Source organism: Coloeus monedula, assembly GCF_965178545.1.
Source record: "Coloeus monedula genome assembly, chromosome: 3".
Lineage (NCBI taxonomy): Eukaryota > Metazoa > Chordata > Aves > Passeriformes > Corvidae > Coloeus > Coloeus monedula.
Genome location: NC_138783.1, coordinates 79874252 through 79901971, shown reverse-complemented (window position 1 = coordinate 79901971; position 27720 = coordinate 79874252). Strand labels below are relative to the sequence as shown.

Sequence of the window (27720 nt, the reverse complement as noted above, 5' to 3'; positions counted from 1 at the left end):
AGCGCGGACCCCGTGCCCAAAGCGGGGCGAGCGGCGGGAGGGCGTGCGGGAAGCGGGGGTTCGGTGCCGGAGTGTTCCCAGCTCCCTAATCGGACGAGCATGGAGCACGGGATTTTTGGGGAAGGTTGGGGGGGGGGGGTTTGGGGAGAAGGCTAGGTTTTTTTCCTCTCTTTGAATTTCTTCAGTTTTGCTCCTGCTTTGGTCCCGCCCGAGGGTTGCGAAGGTGCTCCTCAGCACTTCTGCCCGCCGGTCCCGCAGACCTCCCGGCCCCCGGCCCCTCCAGGTTTTGGGCATTTTCTCCGTGGAGCTCCCCATTCCCCTCGCAGTAATGAGTAAATTACATCATTGCCACCAGATGAGTTTGGGACCTTCCTTGTGTGACAGGCAATTCCCCCTCCCAGCACCCCCAGTCCTTTCTCATATTGATTGGACTTGGGAAAAAACAAAATTAAGAGGAGCTCGTGATAAGAAAAGGAGAATGAGTCACAGCCACTGTTGAGATGCTCTCACCAAAATCACAAGAGAAGCATTTTTCCAAATGACTCGAGCTGTGTGCTGCCAGGGGGGTGGCTGGAGCAGGGGACAGGGCTTTTGCTTTGTGGTGAGGGCCAGCTCTAAGGGTGCCACTCCTGTTATCAATAAGCTGCAAGTTTCATGTCTGTTCTTATTCCAAGGGAGAGAACAAGAGCTTGTGAGGCACTGCAGAAATGGCTCTTATGGAGGACGTGTTCCTGCACACCAACCTCACCTCCAGCAACCATAGCAGCTGCAACGTGCACAACCACCACTTGTCAACCAAAGTCACCTTCTCCCTTTTCTACATCATCCTGCTGGTGTTCGGTGCCTGTGGGAATGTCCTGGCCCTCTGTATCACCTTCCAGCACAGGAAGAAGAAACTCAACTCCACCGACCTCTACCTGGTCAACCTGGCCCTCTCCGATGCCCTCTTCACCCTGGCACTGCCAGGCAGGATTGCCTACTACATCCTGGAGTCTGACTGGCCCTTTGGGGACTGGTTCTGCCGGATCACAGCTTTCATTTTCTACATGAACACCTATGTGAGCATCTACTTCATGACCTGTGTGAGCGTGGACCGCTACATTGCTGTGGTACGCACCAGGCACCCCAGCAGGATTCGGAAGATGAGCCGTGCCAGGGGCATCTGTGTCCTCATCTGGTCCTTGGTGTTCCTGCAGACGGCTCCACTGCTCCTGCGGCCCATGACGCGAAGGATGGGAGACAAGCTGACATGCATGGAGTACTTCAACTTTGAGGAGATTCCCAATCTGCCCTACCTGCTCCTGGTGGCCTGCATGCTTGGCTTCTTCCTGCCTGTGGGCATCATCTTGGTCTGCTACGTGAGGATCAACCTCAAGCTCTGCCAGACAGCCAAGGAGAACTCGCTGACAGTGAAGAACAGGCACCACCACCGGGCCTTCACCGTCATCCTGGTGGTGCTGCTGGCTGTCCTGCTCTGCTTCAGTCCCTACCACCTCAACATTGTCCAGTTCATGGTCAGGAAGATCCTCTATCAGCCATCCTGCCGTGAGCAGCAAGCCTTCAAGATGTCCCTGCAAGTCACTGTGGCATTCATGAACTTCAACTGCTGCATCGACCCCATCATCTACTTCTTCGCCTTCCGGGGCTACAAGCGGAGGCTGCTCCGCATCTTCAGGAACAGCGGTTCACTGGCCACCTCCTCCACTGCCAAGACCCCCTCGGACAGCAACAGCAACAGCCAGCCGCCCGGCTCCGTCTCTGTCTAGCAGCACAGCCCCCTCCCTTTTGCCCTGGCCTGCGACTTATGGACCATCCCTGATGGCAGGAGGCAGAGTCGAGCTGCAGGACCAGCACCTTCAACAAGCTCCATCATTCCCCTGCCTGGAGCCAGGGGTTCTCATGAAGCCAACCTCACAGGGACACAGCCCTGCCTGGCTCTGCCTGCCTGGCTCTGTGCTCAGGGCTGCTGGACCTGCCAGCCTGGAGCACAGAGCGGCACCTTTTCATCTGAACCCCAGAGGAGGCAGCTTGTGTAGCTGCTCTGGCTGGCAAACCCAGCTGGAGGTTTCTCAGCACTGCACTGCACCCCTGTCCCATGCCTGCCCTCATCCCCTATGGGGCTCAGGTGTGCTGGTAACCACCATGGATGTTCCTCTGCCCCATTCCCCTGCACTGCCCCTGGACCACTACAGCAGCATCCCTGCAGGGCTCAGGGCAGACAGCATGGAGCAGACAGACTCAGGGCATTTCAGGAGAAGGCTGGAATGTTATCTTCATGCAGAAGATGGCCTACAGCCCCTTCTCCACACTGACAAACATCAGCTCCACTCTCTCCCCACCCAGCATCCCACTCCTGCACCTGGGCTCTGCTTGGGGCAAGCAGTAAATGTGGAGCGTGTGGGAGATGCTGGAAAAGCCCTCCCCCAAGGAAGAGGGGCGAGGATGTGAATTTGTAGAGCTCCTGGATGTGCTGCTGCCTACATTCACCACATGCGTGACTGCTTCTTCCCCAGGGTGCCCTTCCTCACAGCTGATGGCACTGCAGTCACCCTGGGACCCTCTGCTAGGAAGGGGATGGTGGGGATGACCTGGAGCCCAGCCCAGCTCTAAGGCTACAAACCTGCCCTGGATGCACAGGGTGGGGTGGGAAACCTTCCCATTAGTCCTTAATTTGAAGGGAGTAGAGAAATAGGCACAAGAACAGAGGGTGGCCTTATGTGACCTTGATCGACTTTGATGCTGGTGCCCTGAGGAGTCAGAGAGCCTTGCTAAGGAAGTTGTGACTATTGCCAGAGCAAGAAGAGGAGCCCTGGGACATCAGGTTCCCGTTGAGGTTTGTGCCTCTCAGACAAGGAGAAAGTTGGCAGGAGCCTCCTCAGCTCTTTTCTGAAGTCGCTAGACTATGATAAAAAACCCACGCATAGGATTTCACAGTTCCTGGCATGTCTGGCCTTTTGTTTGAAGTTGGAAGGGACAGACACACACAGAGACATGAAAAGGAAAAAAAAAAAAGCTGCTTAATTTGCTGGAAAGTATACCTGAAAAAGTTTCGTGAACAGACGCTTTCGATGAATACAAATCATTCTTTAAGGTAATAACCTTTTTTATGCCTAGAAAGTTAATAACAGTCACATGCAGCCCTTTATTGTTTTAAATGCACATGAATGAGCTTTTGAACGGTGATGGTTTTATGTATGGTATGGGTCACTGTAGCATCCTGAAGGCTGACTAAGAGGGATGCCTAAAATAACTCAGGTGGGAAACAGACTCCAGTAGGTCCTTTCTGGAGGCTATCTGAGCCCTCCCCAAAGCAGGTCTAACCTCAGTGCTGACCTGCAGAGAGCCTTTGTCCTGAAAAGCATATTACAATGGACAAGAAAGAGCTGGGATGCAATAATATAAGGGTATCAGTGGTCTGCACACCCTTGAAAGAGTCTGGCTAGGCTGGTAATTGCCGTACAGTTACATTGTCCTTTTAACGTGTCTGGGATGTGATGGCTGGAAAGGAATCTCTGCATCACCTCCTCCAACAGCCTACCCAAAGCAGGACTGTGGTTGGCACAATGTCAGGCTGGACATGGCTTCATCCAGACAAGGCTTGGAAACTCCAGGAAAGGAGGGTCCCCTTGCTGAGGTGACAGTTCCCATGCTGCATTGCCCTCTGGATAAAAACATTTTTCCCACTGTCTGTGAACCTCCCCATCCACAGCTGGTGGCTGTTGCCCCTAACATCACCTACTCGTGCTATGAAGATCTTGGCTCTGTTATCTTTGTAACTCAAATTCCACGGGACTGTATTGGGGGTTGAGAAGTGGTTCGTAGCTATTGGTCTCCATGTGAACACCAGAGCAGGGGTCTGCAGCAGTGGCCAACCCTTCTTCTCAAGACCAAGGCATTGAGATGTTTTGCCAGGCTGCAGCCCACAGCTGAGAAAAAGCCAGTCTATGACCAAGCCTTCTCAGGAAAAGCTGGAGTATGAACATAGCCTCGTTTGCTCCTCATTGGACTGTTTTTCTCAGAAGTACTTTATTAAGAAAGGTACCTCTACCTCTTGCCACCAATAGGAGACTTTGGAATAGACCTGTTGGAGCAAGTCCAGAAGAGCTGAAGAGTTGAGTGTAGTGCTGCAAAATGCAGGAGGGATCCGGCCTTCCTCCTCTAGATGGACACCAGCCTGGGCTCCTTTAGTTTTGAAAATAGCAATCCAGGGACAGCAGGTTATTAGCTGGAGCTGAGGGAACATCCATGGGATGGAAAAGGAAGGGACTTGTGCAGAATGGGTCAAGAGGAGTCTGGGCAAAGGAGAACTCTGAAGAACTCTGTATTGCCCAGACTAGCTTGCCCACCTGCGGGTGCTCCCTGGCTGCTTGAAAATGGAGCATTTCACTAAAATTGAAGAGAAACCATACAGAGCATTTTGTCTAGAGGCACAATAACATTTTCCTACACTTCGCTGTTCACCCGCTCGGTCCAAGCTCCTCACATGATGCTTGCTGTACCCCGCTGTCCCAGCAGCTACCGCCCCCTGCCACGCTTTGACCCACCAGCGGTCACTTGGAATCACAGAAACACAGAATCACAGGACCATTTAGGTTGGAAAAGACCTCTGAGATTATCAAGACCAACCATCAACCCAGCGCTGCCAAAGCCATCGTAAACCATGTCCCCAAGTGCAGCATCTGTGTGTCTTTTAAATACCTCTGCACCGGCTCCCTTCGGCCGCTGCTCCTGCCTTTCCCCCGGCTCCCCCGGGGTGCAGACCCCCGAAGCCCCCGGCTGGGGGTACCCGTGGCGGGGGGAGCCCGCAGGGCGCAGTGCCCGCCCCGACGGTGCCTTCGGGCGAGAGGGACAGCGCCGGTTCCCGCCGAAAGAGGGAGCCGGAACCTTTACTCGGTGTTAAAAAGACGCCCGCGAATCTAAGAAGACGATGACATCCGCGGCTGGTGCTTCCCCCACACGTCTGCTGCCACGTAGGAATGTGGCGCCTTTCGTAAGCCGGGTGGTTGTGGCGTGTGGTGTGGGAAGCACACGACAGCACACTGGGATCGAAGGCATTCTGTGCAGAGAGTCATAACTGCACAGTACGCAGGTAATTCTTGCTTTTCTGCAGCCCACTGCTGCTGTACTGTCTTCTAAGAAGAGAAAACTGCACTTTTATCTAAGGGCAGAGAGTACCCTTTGTGGACACACAACCATAGGTAATACATGCACAGATATAGGATATAGTATACTGGCTGCATCAAAAGCAGCATGACCAGCAGGTCAAGGGAGATGATTTTGTCCCTATATTCAACTTTGGTGAGATCCCACCTAGAATACTGCATCTGGGGTCCCCAGCACAGGAACAACATAGACCTGTTGGAGAAAGTCCAGAAGAGGGCCACCAAGATAATTCAGGTTCTGGAGCACCTCTCCTTTGAAGACAGGATGAGAGACTTGGGGTTGTTCAGCCTGGAGAAGGATCCAGGGAAGCCTTAGAGCACTGAAAAGCTAAAGCTTTAGTACCTAAAGCTGGAGAGGGATTTTTGCCAAGGTCCTGTTTTGACAAGAGCCTGTAGTGACAGGATAAGGGGGAATGGCTTAAACTGAAAGAGGGCAGATTTAGATGAGGTATTAGGACAAAGTTCTTTACTTTGAGGGTGGTGAGACACTGGAACAGGTGGTCCAGAGAAGCTGTGGATGACCCATCCCTGGAAGTGTTCAAGGGCTGGGTTGGTTGCTGCTGCTTTGAGCAACCTGGTCTAGTGGAAGGTGTCCCTGCCCATGGCAGAGGGGCTGGACAGAACAGCTCAAACAGAACAGCTTTTTTTCCCTTAGCCATGGTTCCCAACTTCCACACCTCTTCAGTCTGCGCTTTAAATTGTCCTGAACTGAAACTATAGCATGTCATACATAATATTTGTAAGCCATCTTTGTAAGCCATTAAAATACTGTAATGTAAAAATGCACATATCCACTAAAAATAAAAGCTTCTCACAGCCAAGTAACAAGCCCTGGTGTGATTGATCAGGCCAAGCAATGTGGGCAACTCTTTTCTCCTCAGAAGTGCATGTATGCCTCTCCCCCCCACAAGCAAATGACCAGAAGCAGCAAGGGGCAAGCATAAGCTCTCAATCCACTTTCCTTACACTGGTGGTGAGCTCTCATGGAAGAGGGAGTTATAAATCATCCTCCATGGGAAAAGCAGCAGGACCTGGGAGGAGCTGTGTTCTTTCTGGAGGAGGGGTGTCCACAGCTGGGAGGGGATGCCAGGAGAAGTCAGGCTGGCAGGACTAACAGTGCTTTGAAAGCCAGAAGCATCTGCACTCTCACATACGAGTGGCTCCACGGCTTGCTGCACTGCCCAGTTGATGGGATTACACTGCTTTCTCACTTGCCACACGTACCACCTCCTGCAAAACTGACCAAATAAAATGTGAGGATTCCCCTATCAGACACCCCTGAAAAAAAAAAAAGAGTGGATTTTTCAGTACAAGATTAGCCACCAACCTTGCATATTTTAATTTTCCACATGAAATCTTGTGAATTCTTTTAAAACTGAACTAAGTGCAATGTGACACTCTGTCCCCTTTCTCTGAGCAGCTCTTGTCCTTCTGTCCTCAGTTCTACTTTGCTCCTCTTTCCTAAACTCTCTGGGTTTGCTCAGTTCCACCTGCCTCATCTCTCTCAAGTCCTTTCCTTTGCAATCTTATGTGACACTTATGATCCTTACCTATCCCCAGCCAAAAGGCCAGATCCTGCTTTCAGGTCAGCCATGATCCTGGAATTTTTCACCCATTTTTAAAGTATGTATACTCCTGCTTTCTCCATTGCAACCATTCAGGTTTAGAAACAGCCCCCTACAAACACGTGTGAGTCAAACTAACTTCTCCTTCCTCTTAAAACTCTCCTCTGGAAAACAAATGATGACAGCTGAACTACCAATGTGCTGAGCTTCTCAACAGTCACACCCATTTGTCTGGTCATATCGTTCCTCTGCTCCCGCCACTGGCATCTCACCAAACACTGCTGGAAGCACACACCCTCTTTCAGAGTGGACTTTCTGGGGCCAAAGAATCCCTTTATATATGGAAACAGGAGGAATGTAATTCTACTAAAAATTAAACCAGTGTTTTTTAAGTAAACAGGCACACATTTTATACATATATAAATAAATATGCATGCACATGTGCATATATATAAACACATACAGTGTTTGTGTGTTCATGTGACTCTCCTAGTAAAATAGTACTTATGCTCATTTATATAAAATACTGATTACTGTGGCCACCCAGTTAAAGAAAGCTAATCTCATGTAGGTTTTTCTTGTGGAAAAACACACAAGAAATTAATTGCACTTTCGTATCAAATCCCTCTATTAGTTCAAATGAATGCTGTGCATTTATTGATCCTCAAACAGATGCAGTTCCCCCCACAGCATGGGAGTTGTAGTTCAGAGTGTTTCCAAAGCTGGGTGCCTTTACAACTCCAAATACACACATCTGAGAGAGGGGGGTCTTTGAATACAGGCTTTTAATTTTCTTTAACAAACTCTTAGCTCCACTTAAATTCAGCGAACCAATACATACATATTCTCACTCACTCTCTGTATATATGCACATGCATACACACATATATGCATATATATAATCATATATATACATATACATACAAACAGGAGAGCCAGAAACGTTGTCCTTTGCCCAGCACCTTGCAGTAAGTTTTTCTGGCTCGTTCTTGTGTTCCAGACAAGAAGAACAAGACCTTTTCTCCACCACAGGTTCCAAAAGGCACTGGTAAGTGCTAGACAGCACAGGCCGGTGCATGACCCAGCTGCGACAGTCCCTGGGCTCGCTCAGTAACAGGCAGCCTTTAACGCTTGTTTCAGGGAGGAAAATGGTTTTGGTAGGTCTTGAGACCAATCAATCTCCATCTTGGCAAAAAATTAAGGCTTGAGAACCTGAGCCTGGTGGCTTGTCAGGTAGATCTCCAAAAATATCAACCCCACTGTGGGTGTATTTCAGTGTCACATAACCGTCTAGGAAAGTCCCCAAGAAGTTACTCCATTGCTGTCTCACGAGATGACATTCCCAGTCTAGTAGGGAAATTTTAACAGCAGCAGCTGCTTTTACTTCAAAGTATCAAATCTTGGCTTCACTAGAACTAGAGTGAATTTTCTCAGGATTTAAAATCCAAGATGTAGAAAAGTATTCTGCCTTCTTCATGATGCCCAAAAAATATGGCTTGTGTCACACACAGATTAGAAACTGTGTGATGAGACATTCAAAACTGTATCAGACAAACCCTGCGTAGGCTGTGAAGAACATGCTCCTCAAATTCCCAGAAACAGGTAATGAAAATTTCACAATTAAGTGAAAACTGAGTTGTTTTCCAGCTCTAACGTGTGAATCTTTCTTCTATGGTTCTTGCATGAAACACAGACTGTTTTCAGCAGCGTCTGAGACCCCTTCTTTTACCACTTCTTCTTTTTTTTTTCTTTTTTTTTTTTTTTTAATTTGGAAATCACAACCCTGGAAGCATTTTGAGCACAAACTTTTCTCACAGTTGTCAAGGGGAGTTTTCAACTGACATCACCAACTGACCTGCATTTTACCCCTTATGTTTGACCATGTTTAGCAGAATGCCCAGGGAAATGGGATTTCCCACACAACTGTGACATTTGAATATCCCCTGTACAGGCAACAGTAAGAAAGGATTTACACTTGGAGAATATTCACTTACATACCCCATATGCCATGCAACATGTAAAATTCCAAGGGATAAATACTCTTTGTGCTTGTCCCTAGAGCAGGGCAATGTCTGAAAAGGGCACATGTCTGAAAAGGGCGCATGTTTTTTTACCCTGGGATAGGTGGACTTTTATTTCCTACAGACAAAATGTGATTTCTGAAGTAATTCACTGGTCTTTATTGCTACTTTTGGAAAAATATTTGTGAAGGAAGAATCAGCATGTTTCAAAGTTAAAACTTTGAAACAAGCTAAAACTTGTTTCAAAACATTTAACTAGTCTGCATATACAAATTATGGTAGGACTTCTTTTTCTTACACGTATCCTTTGCTTTCCAAGACAGCAGGTTTCCAGAGTTCCCTGGGTACAGAAGTGTGGCCTACACACACACACACACACAACCTCAGCTTCACACAAGCAAAACCTTTCAATTAAAAAGCAGACCCTCCCTAAATAATATGATCATAGAAACAAGCCAGACCCTGAAGGAGATTGATCAAAGCCCAAGAAAACACACTGTCATTCAAAAAACCCCTTACCTCACCCACTGGAAAATACCAAAGAAATACATACAGAACACTGAATTAAAGACTTTATCATGTGCTGAAAGCTGCACATATTTGATGCAATTTCTGGATAAGGACTTGTATGCCCCAAGGACTTTTTCCAGTTTTATCAGTCAATTAAAAAAGGAAAAGAGAAGTATCTCTCTCTCTCCCCCTAAATCTTATCCTATAATTTCCTGGTACATTTTCCAGGCCAAATGAGACTGCAAAGATCTGTACTGTGGTACACAGTGTTCATCTGGATTTCCAAAACATCCCCTATGCACCTGTTATTGCCTCTGTTACACTTCTTATGACCTATACCTTATTCTAAATGTATGTATGTATTAAATATGCCCATGTGTATATAAATAGACACATATGCACACACTGTACACACACAAGTACATACAGAAACACACCTGAAATGCATAACATACATGTGTAGATTGATTTTACGGAGTTGCACTTTGGAATCTTGTATTCCTTCAGGTTGGTTGTATAGAGATGCTCCCCTCTCTCCACCCCACCTCCTGCAACTCCTAAGGTGCTGATACTGAGCACTTCCGAGAGTCAAGCCAAGCAAGTTGATTCAGGAATCAATCTAAACTTCAAACCCAGAATGGCACAAGCATGGTACATCCGTCCTGTTGCCTCCTGCGCCAGCCTCAATCACTGTAAGTTAATGTTCCAGCCTGTGGTCAACACTAAGTTGCTTCAGACAGTGAGGATTCAACAAATGCAGGACAATCCTCATCTCCGACACTAGAAAACTAGAACTATATATAGAAAAGTTAGACTTTATCATTTCCTTATAAGACAGCATGTAGCCAGCTTAAAAGAAATGAAAGCAGCACACAGGACACCGCATACATCCATTGTTACAGAAGTCCTCTCGGAATCAGCCATGGAAGTCACTCACGTCATTCCAGTTCTGCTCTTATTGCATCATTCGATTCACCTTTATTGCTTCCAGTGAGTATCTCCATGACCCGTATTTGAACAGCAATTCACTCACTTTGCAAAAATTCCAATTTACAGTGGTCACTTGCCGTAGCTTGCCATACACACAGGAATTTTCTCTCACCCTATCTGTCTATTATGTGCTGAATGACAACTTTTATTCAAAAAGAAATTTGAGAAATAAAATATTACAGGCATTAATAAAACTTTGCAAAGAATGACATAATAGTCCCATAACCCTCTATTGAGTTGAAAATAAAATGATCTTCAAACCTCTTATTACTGTAATAAAAAATCAAGTACTGTAAAATAACATGTAATCTAGACAAATTAGACTTTGAATGAAGAAAATGCAATTTTTCTTGACACGTAAATCTAGTTGTTGTTGTTGTTGGAGGTTTTTTTCTCTAGTCATTAAGTCTGATAACGTGTCTAACAAGGATTTACAAGAAAAAACCCAACTATTTTATTTAAAAATAAATTTAGGTGATATCCAGTAACAAGTAGAAACTAAAGTTACTTTGAAAAGGATAACCAGACTAGAAACCACCAAGTGATCCGAAGGCTTGGGAACAGTTCACATCATTTCTTAACATCACTCTGAGTCACCAGTCACGTGGAGCCGTTCCTCTCTTCCGGCGCTCTTGCAGGGCTGACCTTGGTGCGTCTGCCCAGCAGGTGGCTTTGATCGTCTCCCAGGCATGTACAAACCCAGCGGGTGAAGTTCCTTCACACAGGAAACTATCAGTGCTGCAGTAGAAAATTAGTGGCTACATTTAAGTCATTATTTGAAGCCCTCAGAGCTTCTAGAGCATCTCCTCTGGAAAATCCCATTTCCATCAGTCGTGCGACCTGGAAAAGAAGTAAAGTAACACCACTTTAAAGCTAGAGTTTTATTCACACTGTGTGCACATTAGTCAGTAATGTCAGAAATCACTTTTCCACTGATCAAAGACCTATCTGGGACAGTGTGCTTCAAAACGCTGCCACAGAAACGATCGCTTTTCGCCACTTAATTCAAAGCCGATTGCAGAAAATGCCGCACCTGTGTTTTCCTGGCTGGTCCAGTTTTGAAAGAAGAGTAAAATCCAAAGTGTGGTACTGCACATGACAACTACAGTCTGACCTGGGGGCTTGCTGCTCTCGACAAGATCAGGATCTCAAGAAACCAGCACTGACCAAAACATGGAATTATAGGGCAGATGAGAAAACCTATCCAGACATCTTCAGCTCTTTTCCTTGAAAAGACCTACTTCTCCAGAGGGCATTAAAAAACCTCAAAACTATTCGTTCCAGGTGTTGGGGTTTTTTTAATAAACCTTAAAGCTAGTCCTAAAATACAGGTAGTACAATACTTAAATTGGTTTAGTAAAATTCTTGGAGGGCTTCTACATATACTCAAAAAACCACTTTTTTTGCAAAAATCTTTGGCAAAGCAAAAATCAGTGACATCTGATGGAAGAATTACACGGAAAAGGGCACATTAAGACAGTGATTTTGTTAAATCAATAACCTCTTAACCAGCCCTCTTTATAATATCACGTACTTGACACCTAACCTATGTGTTCTGTGTTAACATATACAAAGCACGTGTAGAAAAGCAATGTATGCATAACCAAATTCAATTTATGGTTAAATACCAATTTAAAGTGCATTTAAAATCTACAAATCTCACTTTGGTATGACTGAAAGTCCTATTATAACTCCTTCACTTTTATAATTAATCTTAATTAAAAAGGTGTGAGAGGGCAGGGAATGTAAAATCAACTGTGGCCACTGGCAGCATAAAGCATTCCTCATCCTGCTTCAAAGGGCCTTATGACCAGACACCACAGCTCCTGAACCACCTGGAAGTCCTGGGCTACAGGAGCTGTCAGAGAGATCCTGCTGCCCCTCCTCTGCCTGTAGTGAGCCTGCAGCAGCAGAGTGAAGTTGAGCAGGAACACAGCAGAGGCTGTACACATCTCGAGAAGAATCTTCCCAGGGTGCAAGACCAATGTGCAGCACTAGCACTGAAAGTACTTTTAAAAGAAACTTGCCACCAAAAGCTGCTTTTCTTTCCTCTAAGACACCTCCAGAACTTTCACTATTTTTAGTCATCTCTGCTTTGTTGACTTACTGAGAAGCATACTGCTGCCAAGTTTGCCTGGAGGCACAGGCCCTCCTTTTCTTAATATAAATACACCATCACAACTTGTTTGAGAATGGCTACCTTGGTTGTCAGAACACCAGCCTTACAAATCAGTGCCACTTTCTCACCTTCTTGTAGGGAGAGAAATGAATTGTTACTTTTGACACTTCTGCAACAATAGTTTAAGTCCAAGCTCTATTTTGTAACCTGTAACTCTTATTTTTCATCTAAGAGTGTGTTTTTTATGAGAAAAAGGGCAGGCAATGGAATAAAAGCTAACCACAGAAACACATTTCAAAAGTAAGTTTTTTACTGCAGTTGCTATGAATTCTAACTTTAAGAAATGGTGGATGGAATTGTAATGTTTCTGTTTACAGAAATACTCATCAAGCATCATGGGGAATAGTAACAACAAAAACCTCTTTTCATCTGAGCATATTTTAACCACAGAAACTGAATCCAGCTCCAGGGAAAAGAGATGTATAACTGTCAACAGTAACTCAAGGTGCTAAAACCCCACAAGAAATGCAGAGTTTTGTACCCAAAGCATTGTAAATGCTCACAAACTTTAATGTGAAGAAGAGATGAAACCCTTGCATTTCTGCCATATTAAGACAACTTGTGCTGTTATTAGTACAGTCCTGAAAAATCAAAGGTGCTTTAATGACTTTTTCTTTGTAGGGTAACCAGAGAGCCTTGCAAATGACAGCAATCAGGTGAACCCTACATCCTCAATGCATCAGAAAATATAAGTGTATATTGCTTTCATAAACCTGGGCCTAAAGGGCTTGGATAAGAATCCAGCATAAGTCAGACCAGTAACTATTTCATTCGTTTCAGCCCAAAAATAAAAGTCCCCATAAGCAGAATTTCTCAATAAAACAAGTAAGTAAGCCAACCTAGCAAGGAAATCTTTTGATCCATCCCATACTGGCACTGAGTAGGCTTTCAGAACAGCCAAAACTAAGTTTCTGGCTTTTGTCTCAGAGGGTGCTTTTTGGTGGGGGGTTTTTATTTTGTTTTTTGTTTGTTAGTTGGGGTTTTGATGGTTCTTGGGCAGTTTTTTGTAGGGTTGGGGTTTTTTCTTTCCTTTTAGATGTAGCCCAGCAGATTTGCAGTAAAAGTGCAGTTAAAAGTTTTGAACATTTTGAACATAATATAACATCGAGTCAAAGCTAGAAATTAGATCATAGAAAAGACTTCTGTTTGGGACAAGCTTAGTTTAAATTAAAATGACAGTGGTGCTACCAAGTGTTGACTTATCTCTTTATAAAAAAGAAAAAAGGGAAAGAAACCTACTCTTGTTCAAGGGTAGCAGAGACCTTAAACTATAAAATGGCCAATACAGCTAACTGCAGGAAGGCTACAACCTGGAGAATTTGACTGTATGCAATAAATCCTGCATGCAGGAATAAGACTAATCTTAAATTCTTAAATTTCTGAGAAAATAATTGTTACTTCTGAGAATAAAACTATCAACAAAAGTCTAGAAGTCTAAATCTATACTTGATAGAAAGGACATGAATTCCTCTGTGGCATCAGTATAAGGAATCAGTCGACCACATTATTGAGGGAAACATCCAAGTTTTAGCCTGAGTGTGTTTTGCAGTCCACCGCTGGCATAACATTTTTATTTCAAAAAAACCAAAATGACTGAATTGGAAACTTAAGCTGAGGACTTCAGCGAAGATGATGTCTACATGACAAATAATGAAATCTATTTATCATTCTTCTTTCTTTGAAAATTTATTTTTATCAGATTTGAGTAGTTTCCACTACTGAAACAATCACATCTTTAAATATAAATTACAAACAGTAACACATAAAAGCAGAAAATCCCCAGTAGCTCTGTCACTCTGGTTTGGATGGTACTGACAATACGCTGTCTCTGTATTGCGACCATTACCTTTTATTTTAATTTGTGCTGCAATAGAAACTGCTAGAGAAACTGTATAAACAGATGATAAAAAATTAGTAAAGTTAATTCCCAACCGTTTTTAATGCCATTTTAAAATACAAAGTGTTTACCTGCTCTTCAGAAACCTCAGTAGGTGGAGGTATGCCTTGTTCAGACGGGCGATGATCTTGATAATTCGCATTATGTCTATGACGTAAAGGAGGAAACAGTCTATTCCAGTTAATCATTCCACCCTGAAAGCAGACACTGCTGTCAGTCTTTGCAAAAAGAACTACAAGCATTTTAAACAAAAAGATCATCCACACCACATAATACAAAGGCAGATTTTTAAGTAAGGCACTTTATTTTAAACAACAAAAACTGCTATAGTCTCTTATGAAGCAAAAATTGGACTGGTTACTGCTTTATTAGTTAATTGATGTAATCATAGCAAACTAAGGAAAAGTGCCAACAGAAGGAGGAAAGGATGTTTCACATCCATTGGGATAGATCTGGTTTCGTACAGTGCTAGGTTTTTGAGGCTAAAAGACAGCTGTCTTTACTAACAGGTGTTTGCTTGGCAAGAGGTGCAATAGCAGATCTTGCAAATACTTTGCAAGATTGATACTGGAGTTAACCAGGGAAAAAGAGTGCAAGAAATAAGTGAGGGGAAAAAGGAAAAGGGGCTTCTCAGTGCATCAGCAAAATCACATCAGGAAACTTAAAACAAACCCAACCTTCAGGACACCTGTGACTTCCATGCAAGTGACTACTCCTGTAACAGCAGTGTGACTTACAGACCCACCACATTTACCTAACTTCTGTGTATTAAATATTGTTGCAAACTCTGGCCATGTTCCAGTGCCAAAACATCTTGTTAACTACATAGTAATAATGCAAATACACAGCAGTAACATAGGTACTGTGCAAATCACAGAACCGAAACTTTCTCTTAACAACCAAGCTTCAACTCCTGTAATAGTAAGACATTTGGAACATAAAGAGGAAATACTAAAGTACAAGATTTATAATTGTCTAGAAATCATGAATCCTCATTTCATCAGCTTAAAAAAACATTTTTGAAGGGATTTTGTATCATACAAAGCCCACAGATCCTGTGAGCAGGTAAGAGCAAACCCAATCTCTCTTTTCCATAGTTTGTTCAAACTTCTTTTGCAGTTTATGTTGTCCTTTTCCTCCACCTCTGCTCCCCTCGTTACTATGGAGAAGATCCCCCCTTCCTTTTCTGTATATATAGGACATGGCCTTCCTTCCTCTAGTTGCTCTATTTTAGTTCTGTAACATTGTTTCTCAGGCCTTCCTCTTACAAGAGTTTTTTCTTTTCTTCTCTCAGAGTGCTCTTCCTGCCTTTATATACCCTTAAAGCATTAAATCCCCTCTGCTCAATCAGATCAGCAACAGCTAAATATGCTCCTAGACCACAAAAAAAAAAAAAAAAAAAAAAAAAAAAAAAAAAAAAAAAAAAAATTAGCATTCCTGCCCTTTCCTTTGTTTCCTTCCTTGCTCTCCAGAGGAGACCCGACCAGCCCAGACACCACAGGGGGCAGTACAATTGCACACTTAAAAAAGCATTTGAAGAATCATAAGATTTGAAACACCAGCTTGAGAAATGTTCTAGTCCCTTCTATACTAGAGTACATTTTTCCCTGTCAAGAGGTGAAATAACCAGAAGCCATCACCTGTTTTCAAGACATAGATTCCACTGTTAATGAATTTGAATTTAAAAAAATATGTGTCTACATTTCCCATACTGTATAAAACATTTGCTTAACATTCATGAGGTTTTGATCAAAGGATTCTGTGTAAGTCTCATGTTAGTCAAACAGCACAGTGTAGTAAAAAGGAGAACTGGTTTGGAGAGTAAGCCTAAGGAGAAAGAAGGATCTCAGATCTTCTACTGACACCACTGCACTACCTTGCAGTCTTGGGAAATCACATCATGTACTTCCCCACCTATAATTTCCTGTAACTCAGAATTATGTTGAGTTTTAATTAACAAACTTTGAATTTCTCACAGTCTACTAAGCTCTAGAGTTCAGCAAGAACACTGCACTAACATTGCTTTACCTGTTTTTATTACTTAGAGATGGAGAAAGTAATGCTGCCGCAAGTCATTCACACTGAATGGGTAAAAATACTAACAGGACTATGACACATTCCTTTGAAGCACTGTAAGTCATACAGAATAATGAATATCAAATATAAAATCTACAATAAACATGAATTTACCTTTAATCCAGTGTGCCTGAAGACTGAAATAAATGTACCTTTCCAGCAGTGCCCTGAGTTTCAATACTGAGCTACCTATTCCAGTTTGGTTTTGCACCCTCCCTGTCCTGTGCTCTGTCACGTAACACTACAGACAGACTTGTCTATTTCCTTGCCTTAAGCTTACAATACAGTTTGCATTAACATACACAGAATTCATTATTTTCAATAAGAACTGCAGCTTCCTTACAAATATAACTATCTAGTTTTGAAGGTTTACTGCAGCAGGAACTATGGGACTGGTAATGTGGTCAATCTCATAAAGGTAAGGAAAAACTGGGAAGTGCAGCTAACATCTTAAATCCACAGAAGATGGAGATCAAGGCTATGGATTTACAGTATGGATGGTGACTGTACAAAGACCTTCAGACAACCTTAACTATCACAGCAGAAATACATGAAGATCTGGTTTAAATTGAGCCAAATCAAGCACCAAATAATGTCTTAACATTCAGTAAATATCGCATATTCCAGTTATAAAAATGCACAGAAGGAAATTTCCAGACCAATATTCCTTCTTGCCTCACAGAAATTAGTTTGCAGACCTCCTCTTCATAATTTTATTATCATTTCTGTACTGCAGTGGTTTTACAGTGTGCTACTACACCTGCCTGTGAGAAATCAGGAAGATGTCACAGGAAGATATCCAATCTGATTAATTTATGTAAGTGATGCTTCTAAACCATCTGAGAGTCCCTCCTGGGGAATCAGCAAACCATATCTAAGCATTTCACATTATACTTGACTCTCAGCATCAGCACCCAACAGCACAGAGGAGCTCACACCAATCTGCTCACTCTCCACAGGCGCCTTGCCTCAGATAACAGAGCTCTCTAGAGTGGTCCAAAACAATAAGCAGTGGGGATGCTCAAGGGTCCACTATGTAAGCTCCTTTCCTGAGCAGCACTTTCAGTGGCAAGTGTGTGCCAGTTGAATCCATTTAGTGAAGTCCATGCAGTTCTTCTGTGATTCCAGTTTGCAGTTTGTTATAAAAAAAATTAAGTTTAACACTACATTGGTTTGGGGGCTGGGACTTAACATGACCTGGGACAAGGTAAGGAGGATGCATTAAACCTCTTACATCCAGAGCCAGATTTCACAACTGACAGACTTGGCATATCTTGCACTGAGATTATCTCAGGCAACATTTTTATGGTCCTGATCTTTGGTGATGGGGAGCAGCCAGTGCAGCTGCACTGCTAGAGAATGAGAAGCACTGAAAAATTCTAGACTATGATTCACAAAAATACTGTGCATAATTGGGGGCCCAGCCCTTACCTCTGTCGCAACTTCGTCTTCAAAATGCCATCAGGAAAAAGACTTGACAAAAGCACCGCTTCTTTAATTATTTGACTAGAAGGGTGACAAGACAAACCTAAGAAAGGCCTATAAGCCCTTCTTCCTCCTTTAATCCTATGCTGTAATTTTTTAACTGTAGGAAAATTCTGAAGTTTCCTTCGGTTTAGCAGCGCAGACTGGGTGAATCAGTTGATTTTAAGTTCTTCGTTACTGCCTGATAGGAAACAAACATACCAAGGAAATAATTTTACTGGTCTCTCATAAATCACTACTGGAAGTGGATTAGGAGAACACTGGTGATGTTGGAACTTCCGTTACAGGAAGACAACAAATTCGTCACAAGTTTAGGTGACCAAAGAATGAGATTTAAGAATGGACTGGACTAAAGGAATGGGAAAATAGCAGCTCTTCATTACAGAAAAGGTTTTAAGGAAATACCATATTGATGATTTCATCTTGGATAGCTGCCAAGGCTTTACATACAGAAGCTGTGCCTTTCTAGGTCACATCCTTGATTTTTTTTTTTAATTTGGGTTGTTATTTTTTTTCTTTTAATGGTGCCTGGGACAATTCTGGGACAAGAAAGAAGTATCCTCCTTTCCTACAGCATAAGGAAGAAATATCTAGAGCTAGCAAATGTCTTTGATTGTACAGCATACTAAACCCCTAGTTATTGCCATTTCTTTTCACATAATCTCCTCCCTCTCTGTTTTGAGAAACAGCTCAACCTGTTTCCCACGTACACACCTGCCATGGCATATTTTGCAAAAGCACTTCTTATCCAAAGTTTGACAAATAAAAGTATTGTATTACGGACAATTAACAAATATCCAGTTATGTAGCTTTCAGATATGTATATATTTTCATTAGACTAATTTCAAAAGAAATGAAAGAAAATGCTTTATAAAAATCCTCTTGAAAGTGATGCATGTGGCTAAGATATTTTGATAATGTTATCTCCTGTAGATGGTTAATGCCAGCTTGTCATCTGCACAAACAGGAAGCACCTCCTGATATATGTCCTATTCACCTTTTTTTGACACAACAACCGCAGTGAAAAAAAAGAAAAAGGAAATTGCTTTGCATTTCACCTTTGTGAAGAAAGTAACATTTGTAAAACATTCCGTTCTGTATAGAAGCCTTTACTTGATAAAGACATAAATATTGTCTCACTTTTTTTCATATAAAGCTTCATTAAAAAATATACTGGAAACAAGAAACATCGACTTGCTTTTCTGGTATAGATTTTTCAACAATGTATTGACTCCAAAGTTCACATACTGATGATATAAACAAAACAAAAAAAAAAGCATACCCTTGGATGACATGATATCTGCTGCTCTAAACATTGCATAAGAGATTAAAATGGTGAAATTTCCAGTACACTTACTAAAAGTCAAGCCTGCCTCTTTTCGTGAGGTTTAAAACTCTTCTGTTTTTTGGTTGTTTGGGAAGAATTTTTTTTGTTTTGTTTTCCTTTTACTTTAATAACTTCCCTCTTTTGAAAGGGGGTAGAAACATAACAGTATTAGTGTTCTAAGCACTGTTCCTAATGACGGAAAGAATTTTTCACCAAGTAAAGCACTCCAGCAATTTCTAATGATATTCGAATTTCTCTGGAAATTTATCCTACAGACAAGTCTATTCAGCCAAAAGGCTCTGTCTCCAGCTCTTATTTTCTGCATCCTGAACTTTGATGCCTGCATTGTCCCTGAGGAGCTCATGTGTCACAGAAGTTCAGAAATCCACATGTGGTCTTTTCTGAAGCTTGATCAGCTATTTCCTTTGAAATCTAGAAGGAACACCTTAATCTGGCTCCTGAAGCTGCCTGAGAGACAATGGAAGGATTTCAGCACTGGCATGACACTGGGGGTGTCCAGTGTTTCAAATGCTGAAGGCAGGTCCACCAGCATGAACATGGAGTCTGTACTTGAGGAAATAATTTCAGCTCTGTTTTAGACATTTTGCACAAAACAGTCAGTTCTAATTCTTATCACATGGCTCTTTGGATGTGGACTAGTGACACTGAACTGGTATTAAAGCATGATGATTAGACAGATAATTCTTCACTCACCTCCTGTGCAAAAACCTTTTCAAAGAGTAACAAGGAATAAGGAGAGAATGAAACCAAAGTGAGACATCAGAATTCTAAAATTGTTTTGATTTCACAAGCTGAAATAACAAACTCTGGGCACAGAGGAAACTCAAACCCAAATTCTTCAAAATACTACATAAACACATACCTGACTATATAAAAGGCTAGTCTGTGATGACATAGGGAAACAGATCAGCATTCCATTTTGGGATGTAAAGGTTCCAGTTGTCTTGGGCTGCAAATAGGAGTAGCTTCCATTTGTTGACATCTCAAAGTCAATATACAAGGTGTCATATGCAACACTTTGCACCTATAGTGCCTCTTAAGGTATCTGTCCTGATTTCAGCTGGGATAGAGTTAATTTCTTCTCAGTAGTTGGTAGTGCTGTGTTTTGGATTCAGTATAATGTTGGTAACACACTGACATTTTGGGGTTTGCTAAGCTGTATGTATCTTAAGTCAAGGACTATTTTTTGTGTGTCTCATGCTCTGCCAGTGACGATGCAAACTAAAAAAAGCTGGAAGTTGCATAGCTGGGACAGGTGACCTGAACTGAACAAAAGGACATTCCACACCATAGAACACCATGCCCAATATCTAAACTGTGGGAGTTAACCAAAAGGCCAGTCCAGGTTAGGGAATGGGGTCTGGCCTCTGTCAGCTGGTGGTGAGCAACTGTATTGTGCATCACTTGTTTGGTTTGTATTTCTTTTTATTATTATTATTATTACTACTATTACTATTACTATTGTTACTACTACTGCTACTATATTTTACTTCTTTTCAATTATTACACTGCTCTTATCTCAACCTAGTTTTGATTCTCCTCACCACTCCACCAGGGTGGCAGGGGGAGGTGAGAGTGGCTGTTTGGTGCTTAGTTGCTGGCTGGGCTGAAGCCACCACAGCAGCACATTAAGGAACAAGGGGTGGAACCAGCTTGCAGTTGTTACGTGCGAGTATCAGAGTTCAAACCAGAAAACCTGAATGTTAAGTAGGACCATGTACTATCTGAACCACAGGCTTCTTTTTTACTACATACTGCAGAAAATGACACTCTAGAAGAAGAAATGGTCCATCAAGACTCTCTGAGTACACGTTGCAAGGACAACAGAAGAAGCCCTGGTACCCAATAATCAAAGAAACAGATGCCCCCAAAACAGATGCCTTATTTGCCCCATGTTTATTAGAAATGAAGGGACAGGTACACCTAAAAAACCCCTGCCTTCTGTAAACAGAACTTGATCCAACAACAGTGAATTAAATATTTTGGAAATGCCTGGGGAAGTTTGTATGCCATGAGCTTTTTTAAAAGAAATTGCCTCAAGATAAATTCCCAGAGGAAGGCAATATAGACCAATCTCATCGGAGAATAAACATACTCTATTTCTCAAACAATTTATTTGCTTTGAAATAAAACAGTGTTTTGCTCTAGAAAGTTGTCCAACCACTGCTTCTCTAGGGAAGCTGATTACAAATATTAATCCAAATTCATAGGCTATAGCTCAAAAGTTGAGTCAGAAAGAAAGATAATTTCGTAATTCCAGTCCAAGAGAAAAAAGGATTGTTCAATATATGAGCAGGGTGCTACTAATGAGTAGGAGATAAAGTCAAGCTTGTGATTGAGACAGCTGGCTGTTAATGAGACACACTCAGCTTATTCTACTTGTACTAGTATCTGTTAGCTCTACTGTCTGTCAGCTCGTGGAATGGCCAACTTCCATAAAAAAGACAGAAACCTGAAGTTTCTGTGGTAGTCTGTAGAGGAAATAGTCATAAACTGCTCATTACCTGGATCAGGACTCTGGAAATTCAATGCTTTTAATTTCACACCTAGAATCCATGGAAAAAGTTATACACCAAAATAATCCAGAATGTCTAAATAGCAGTGGGTTATCGGTTGCTGCAAATACATTATTAACATGAAACAGTTAAAAACCAGAGTTTGGGCATGCCAACATCAGTAGCATATGCAGTTTTTACACCAAATAAAAGTTTGAAATAAATCCAAGTTTATTTTCAACACAAAGAAAATAGTATTAAACAATTACAGAGAATAATCAAGGCTTGAAAATGTCAGAAGAGTGCAAAAAAAGCAAAGGATGAGTTCAAGACACAGGTCTGAAGGAAAATATTGTTTTCTCTATAAAAATGGAAGCTGTCTGTTATTTCAAAATATGTCAACATGTGTACATTGGCATGCAGAGGAAAGGAAGAGTGATGGAATACTGAGTCTAAATTTATCCACGGTGATTATTGCTGCAGCATACAAGCTTCATTCATGGGCTGAAATGAATCTGTAAATCACTCACTGCTTAATACAATTCTTTACAAATATGATATCAAATCCTGTGCACACACATCCCATGAGTCTGGGCACAAAAGCTTTTTTATCCTATTGGTACCCTGTGTATCATTGTCTTTGGGGTTTATGGAAGTGTTGCTAAAGGCAGCTTCTATTCAAATGTGTCAGAAAACCCCAAAGAAGCCTTAGGTAACACAGACTGATTGGAATGGAAACATAATTAGAGAAAAAGACTGTGTGACACTCGGTTGAAAGTCTCACTCATTTATTCAGGTAAGCCAGTCTGGTAGTTTCCTTCCTGACAATGATACATACATTTGTGGAACAAAATGGAATAGCTGGTTCCATCCAAAGTCCTGGCTGTGAGAGCAAGGGTTTTCATGGACTTGGCAATGTATAAAGGTTGCAGAAGGTCTTCACGGTTCAAAATATCTGTTTGAAGGACTTCTTGTTGGTACTCAGACTTGTGAAGTTATTCAAGAAGACTTCATTGAAGTGCCACCTCATTGAAGTGCCAGTAGGAGAGCTAAAGAATATGCCTGGGTCTGGTTCTTCACTTTGAGAAAGCAGAATTGAACTGTCTGGGAGCATATTCACTGGGGGATTTTTTTTCTACCATCATGAATGAGGATAACATTCCTGAGGAAGAATTCTTGAGCCAGGAAAATCTTTGCTCCACTAATCTATTATTTTTCCAAGGTCAGGAGTTTATTGCTTAGATATAACCGGAAGGTAAATTACCAATCTAGTCTCACAGTCCATAGTTGATAAAAGATGAAACTTGCAAATCGCTCAGGATATGAGGCTCCCCATAACAATAAAGACACTCAGTGTGCCTCCCCACAGAACATGTCTCCAGTCTCCCAGGAGAAAGACATCTAATGAATGAACAATTAGAGGAAGTCCCTTTGTTATAGGAGACAAGTCTTTGCAAGCAGCAGAATCTCCTATATGATGAAGATGAGATATACATATGAGATACCATGTGGTATGAATCTAAGGAGAGTCTGGCCTCAGTGAAAATTAACGGCAGCTGGAAGAGAAGAACAAAAAGACAGGAAGGAAAAGACAACATAAGCTTAAAGTGGACTATAGGGTAGAAAGAGAGCTAGTGAAATGAAGATTTTCATATGTGGCTGTAGGTTTGCTGCAGTCTGGAGCAACCTGGTGAAGCTCTTCCCTGACCCAAGACACTTAAGAGAAGCCAAGAAGAAGGCAATACCATGTCTTTAATATGCTCAGCAAAAATGCTCTGGGGATAAAAACCCTATTTTTTCAAGATGAAGGGACTGACGTTGATACACCATCCATCCCAAATGGGCACAGGGAGGAGTGCTCAAAGAAGTTGTATTTAGTGCCAACAGAAGGCACTTCCACCACCTTCCACATAACTGTCTGTAGTGACATCAGTGTAGCCAATACCACCTAGGCACGGAATCTTCCCTATCTATTCGCAGTTTGGGTATCTGCCAGCCTCCCTCCAAGATTCTCAATGGGAAGTGAAAGTCAAGTTGACTCCTTGATACCCACACTGGTGCACAGATGCAGCAGTTGCTTCCCTTTTCCCATCAGGGTTTTATTTGGGTTACAGAAAGATAAACTTTAGAAAAATGCTGGGAAATGAAAGAGACCTAGAAATAGAAACATCAGGAGAGGACAACCAAAATTTTTAACAATATTACAGTGTCAAAAGGAAAAAATAGCAAATGATTACTGGTGGTAAGACATGGCGGGAGAGAACTTCCCCCAAAGTGAAGAAGCATTTTGTATAGGAGCAAATACAAAGTATAGGAAACAAGAGACGTGAAGGTAAAGAGGTGACAAAAATGTGGGAGGAAAATGGCATAGTGAGGAATGAAAATGTGACAGTATGAAGGGAAACAGGAGATCAGATAATGGGAAAAAAAGAAAAACAGGACAAACTATTTACAAAGTAGGACAGACAAAAGAGTGTGAAAGAAAAGAACTAAGAAAGTGAAGTTTTAAAAGCAGTAACAAAATGGCAAGCTAGTATTTTTTTAGAGAATGAATACATATGGCACACATTTTATTCACTGCCTTTAAAGGTGAATGTAGGTGATGCTAAGTAATTCATTTGGGACAAGATCATAATTTCTCAGCAATATCCACAGGAGAAAACAAAGAACACAGTAAGATCTAGAAAGTTTTCTAGATGAACACTATGACGCATTTAAGGGCTGTATCCACAGCAACTAGAAACCAACACAAAATCCAGTCACCATTTAACCACACTCCCCTGAGAAACTATCAATGTAACAGTTTCTAGCAACATATTCAGACACAGTGCCACTGAGTATTTGAGAGCTAAAATGAGGTACATCAAGTAATGAACTTGGTGGGTTTATTTTCAAATTCTACCACACACTCAATCTACTCATCGAAGTCACAGGTGTTTGACAACCCAGCACCCACACATGCAGTTCCATGCTTCAGGTTCCTCCAGACCAGAACATTTCAGCTAGAAAAAGACTGGGAAAGGTAAAGCTCAAAGAATTGACAGCAAAGAAATTCTGGGGTGACTGTTCCTTGCTTTTTGGTTTTTTGTAGAAAGCATCCAAAGTGAACTCTGCTTTGGATAAAAAGGCTTAGTGAACAGCAGGAAAAAAAAAATTATTTACATATCAGTATCATAGAGGTACACTATAAACAACTTCTGAGAAAGGCTTTTCCCCCCAGTTCCCCCCCCCCCCCTTTTGGTTTATTTATTTATTTTTTAATTTTAATTTTTTTATGTTGGTTTGCATAACCTGTCAGGCTCACGTTCTTCAGAATTTCTTGCGAAGACTCAAAGAATAAACTTACTACAAAAAGCATCTATTTAAGAGAGGGGCCTCCCTTATGAGAGTTTGCCAACATTGCACAGACAATGGAGCCCCATTAAAAGCACTGATCTTCTCCTTCCATAATGCTACCAACATCCAGGGAAACTGCATTGTCTCATTTCTCAAACAGATGAACTGAAGAGTAAAGGAGTGGGAGGAATGAGCAGAGCACCTTCTCAAGAGGCAGCTGAACAAAATCGTTGCACTATGGCATATAGAGGAAAGTTAAAGTTCACTTCCCTCACCAAGCGAAGTGGAAAGTGTGAGAGAAAGTGTTAATTTATCTCACCCATGGCACACTACGTACAGACAGCATACTGGGACTTCAGAAATCCACACATTTACCCAGAATATAATTCAAAGCCCTATCTGATGACTGACATACTTCACAACTTTTATTATCTGAATTCCACAAAAAAACTGTCTAAGAAACTGATCTGTACTCTTTATCAGCTTTCCTCCCACAGGTAAAATTATCATCTAAATTCGTTTCATCTGTAGCATGATCCGTTCCGCTCCACTGTCTTCAAATTACACCTTGCCAAATCTCTAAAGACAAAAGAATTGCCCAAGTATAGCAATCCAGAAAATGGTTTTCAACTTTTCAAATATTATTTTGAGATAGAAAACAGTCTGCTTTTCATTTTTACCACTACACAGCAACATTTGCGAGTGATGCTTTTTCTGATTTAGTTGATGACCAGTAAATTCTGTGAGTGAGTCATTAAAAAACACCAGGTGGGTGAAAAACTTTCATGACATACCTTTTCTGAAGAGCCTCTATGAAACACTCATACATTGATCCTATTGCCTTCTGATTGCTGGTTTCACAGGTTAGCACTACTAGTCAAATAAATGCTGTGCTCAAGTTAAAAGCTAAACATAAAGGTAACTTGAAAGTGTTTCAGCAACTTGTAAAGGGAAGCATCTTACTGATGTTCAAACAGTGTTCCCGCATTTTAGTCAAACCCCTCCAACCTTTTTAAAGAATTCTATTTGAAGTCAAACATGAAAAGACATTTTTCCACTTTCACTGTTCATAGCCTAGGGAAAGGACACGATGAGAGGAAAATGTTATCAACCGTTCTTTTATCATTTACAGTTCTGAACTTATTTACCACTTTTTGTAATTAAAGATATATTAGAAAGACTGTCCCTCATAACTGGAAATGGCTTCTTTCTCACATCTGAAGAAACCTGACTTCATTCTTCCCAGATACTTGTAGCCCAACATACACTTCAAATTCATTTGCTATTACAATGGCAACATTCAAGAATTGAGTAATTTCTAGTTCAGTTCTTATGTTAAAACTGATTCGCATTTTAATAGGAATAGAGAAAAGTAGTTTAGAAGTTCCTGCTTGAGGAACAATTTCATCATATTGAAATGTTAAGGAAACAAGAAAACCAGAATGATGTTATCAGGGACTGGAGACAAAGATTCATACTCCAGTTGCAGGTCAAAGCTTTATGCCATCACACCTCTAATTCCGATAATGCGTTAAGGGTAACACAGCTATACCTATTCACACTACACTATCCCAAACACAAGAAGAACTCATGTATCAGTACAGAGCTGTGTTTCAGGCAAAGAAAACTCACTGAAGACTTGAAATTGCTAGGCTGTAAATAAATTACGAGCAATACAAGTTCTCACATGGCAAGGTAAGGCCCATGCTGTCTGCTAGTAACATATACACCTAAGTAACGCATCTAAGATACAGGATTTGAGACACCACCTGCCTTGTTTTACTGCCCTGCAACACGAAGTCTGAGAATATCTGCATTTGTTGGTTTGTATAAAACAGAGAAAATAAAGACTCTTCTGTTCAATAAGGAAATAAACCAAGAGCATTAAACGTGGCAAACGGCAAGTCCCTTGTGGTTTGCCTCTGCAGGTTAGAGAATTTAATTTCTGCCCTTAAGAAACAACCTATACACCTACAAACACAGGAATTCCATAAAAAATTTTCAACCTCTCTGAAAATGATGCTAACCAGACAGACACTCAGAAGAGTCAGGAGCATTTCGACTTCCTAACTTTACACAATGTCTTTCATTAAAGACCACCAAGAAGCAATCACTTTACCCTTCAGCCTCATTTTTGGTGACAGAATGCCAGGAGTACTGATATCCCCATGAAACTGTCTGGCATTCTGCTCACATCTTGTGAAGCAGTTTTAACATATAAAGCTATATAAACCACTTAAACGGCTATCAGCAGTACAACAGTGTATGAAAGATGGAGAAAGATTTTAAAATACATTCTTTTTAAGAAACAGGAACATCTATGAAGCAAAGAAGTATATTTCTTACAACAATATAATCCTTAAAGAATGTATAGCAATACCTGCTGCTGTCTTTGCCGCCTCATTTGGGCAACCTGAGACATCATGATTTGACGATCCAGTAGCTCCATCCTCTGCTGCCTCTGGATGTCAACTGTTGCTCCCATTCCCACTCGAACTTCATTCGTTGGTTCCGAAGATGAGAAGACTGGTTCAAGAGTCCAAGAAAATATCTTTGCTACCCATCTGGGTACACAAAGAATTTGATGAACTTTTAAGATACTGCTATTGTAGCAAATCCCAGAAAGCTGAAATCAAAAACGAAATGTTAAAAAAAC

At 41.8% G+C, this 27720-nt stretch overlaps 2 protein-coding genes across 2 annotated transcripts in view; one reads left to right on the top strand and one right to left on the bottom strand.

The window, feature by feature from the left end:
• Positions 1 to 707: 707 nt before the first annotated feature.
• Positions 708 to 1766, top strand: LOC309571740 (G-protein coupled receptor 183-like; the record flags this gene model as incomplete). The annotated part of the gene is made up of 1 exon (XM_082279511.1): positions 708 to 1766. The coding sequence occupies one exon, from the start codon at positions 708 to 710 to the stop codon at positions 1764 to 1766; it is 1059 nt and encodes a 352-aa protein (XP_082135637.1).
• Positions 1767 to 9583: 7817 nt separating this feature from the next.
• Positions 9584 to 27720, bottom strand: part of UBAC2 (UBA domain containing 2) — an 89770-nt gene continuing 71633 nt past the window's right edge. Inside the window, exons 7-9 of the mRNA XM_082278188.1 lie at positions 27445 to 27690; positions 14396 to 14518; positions 9584 to 11088 (exon numbers count right to left, since the gene is read on the bottom strand). Of these exons, the coding sequence (XP_082134314.1) occupies positions 10981 to 11088; positions 14396 to 14518; positions 27445 to 27690 (477 nt within the window). The 3' untranslated portion in view covers positions 9584 to 10980. The remainder of the gene's footprint in view (positions 11089 to 14395; positions 14519 to 27444; positions 27691 to 27720) is intronic.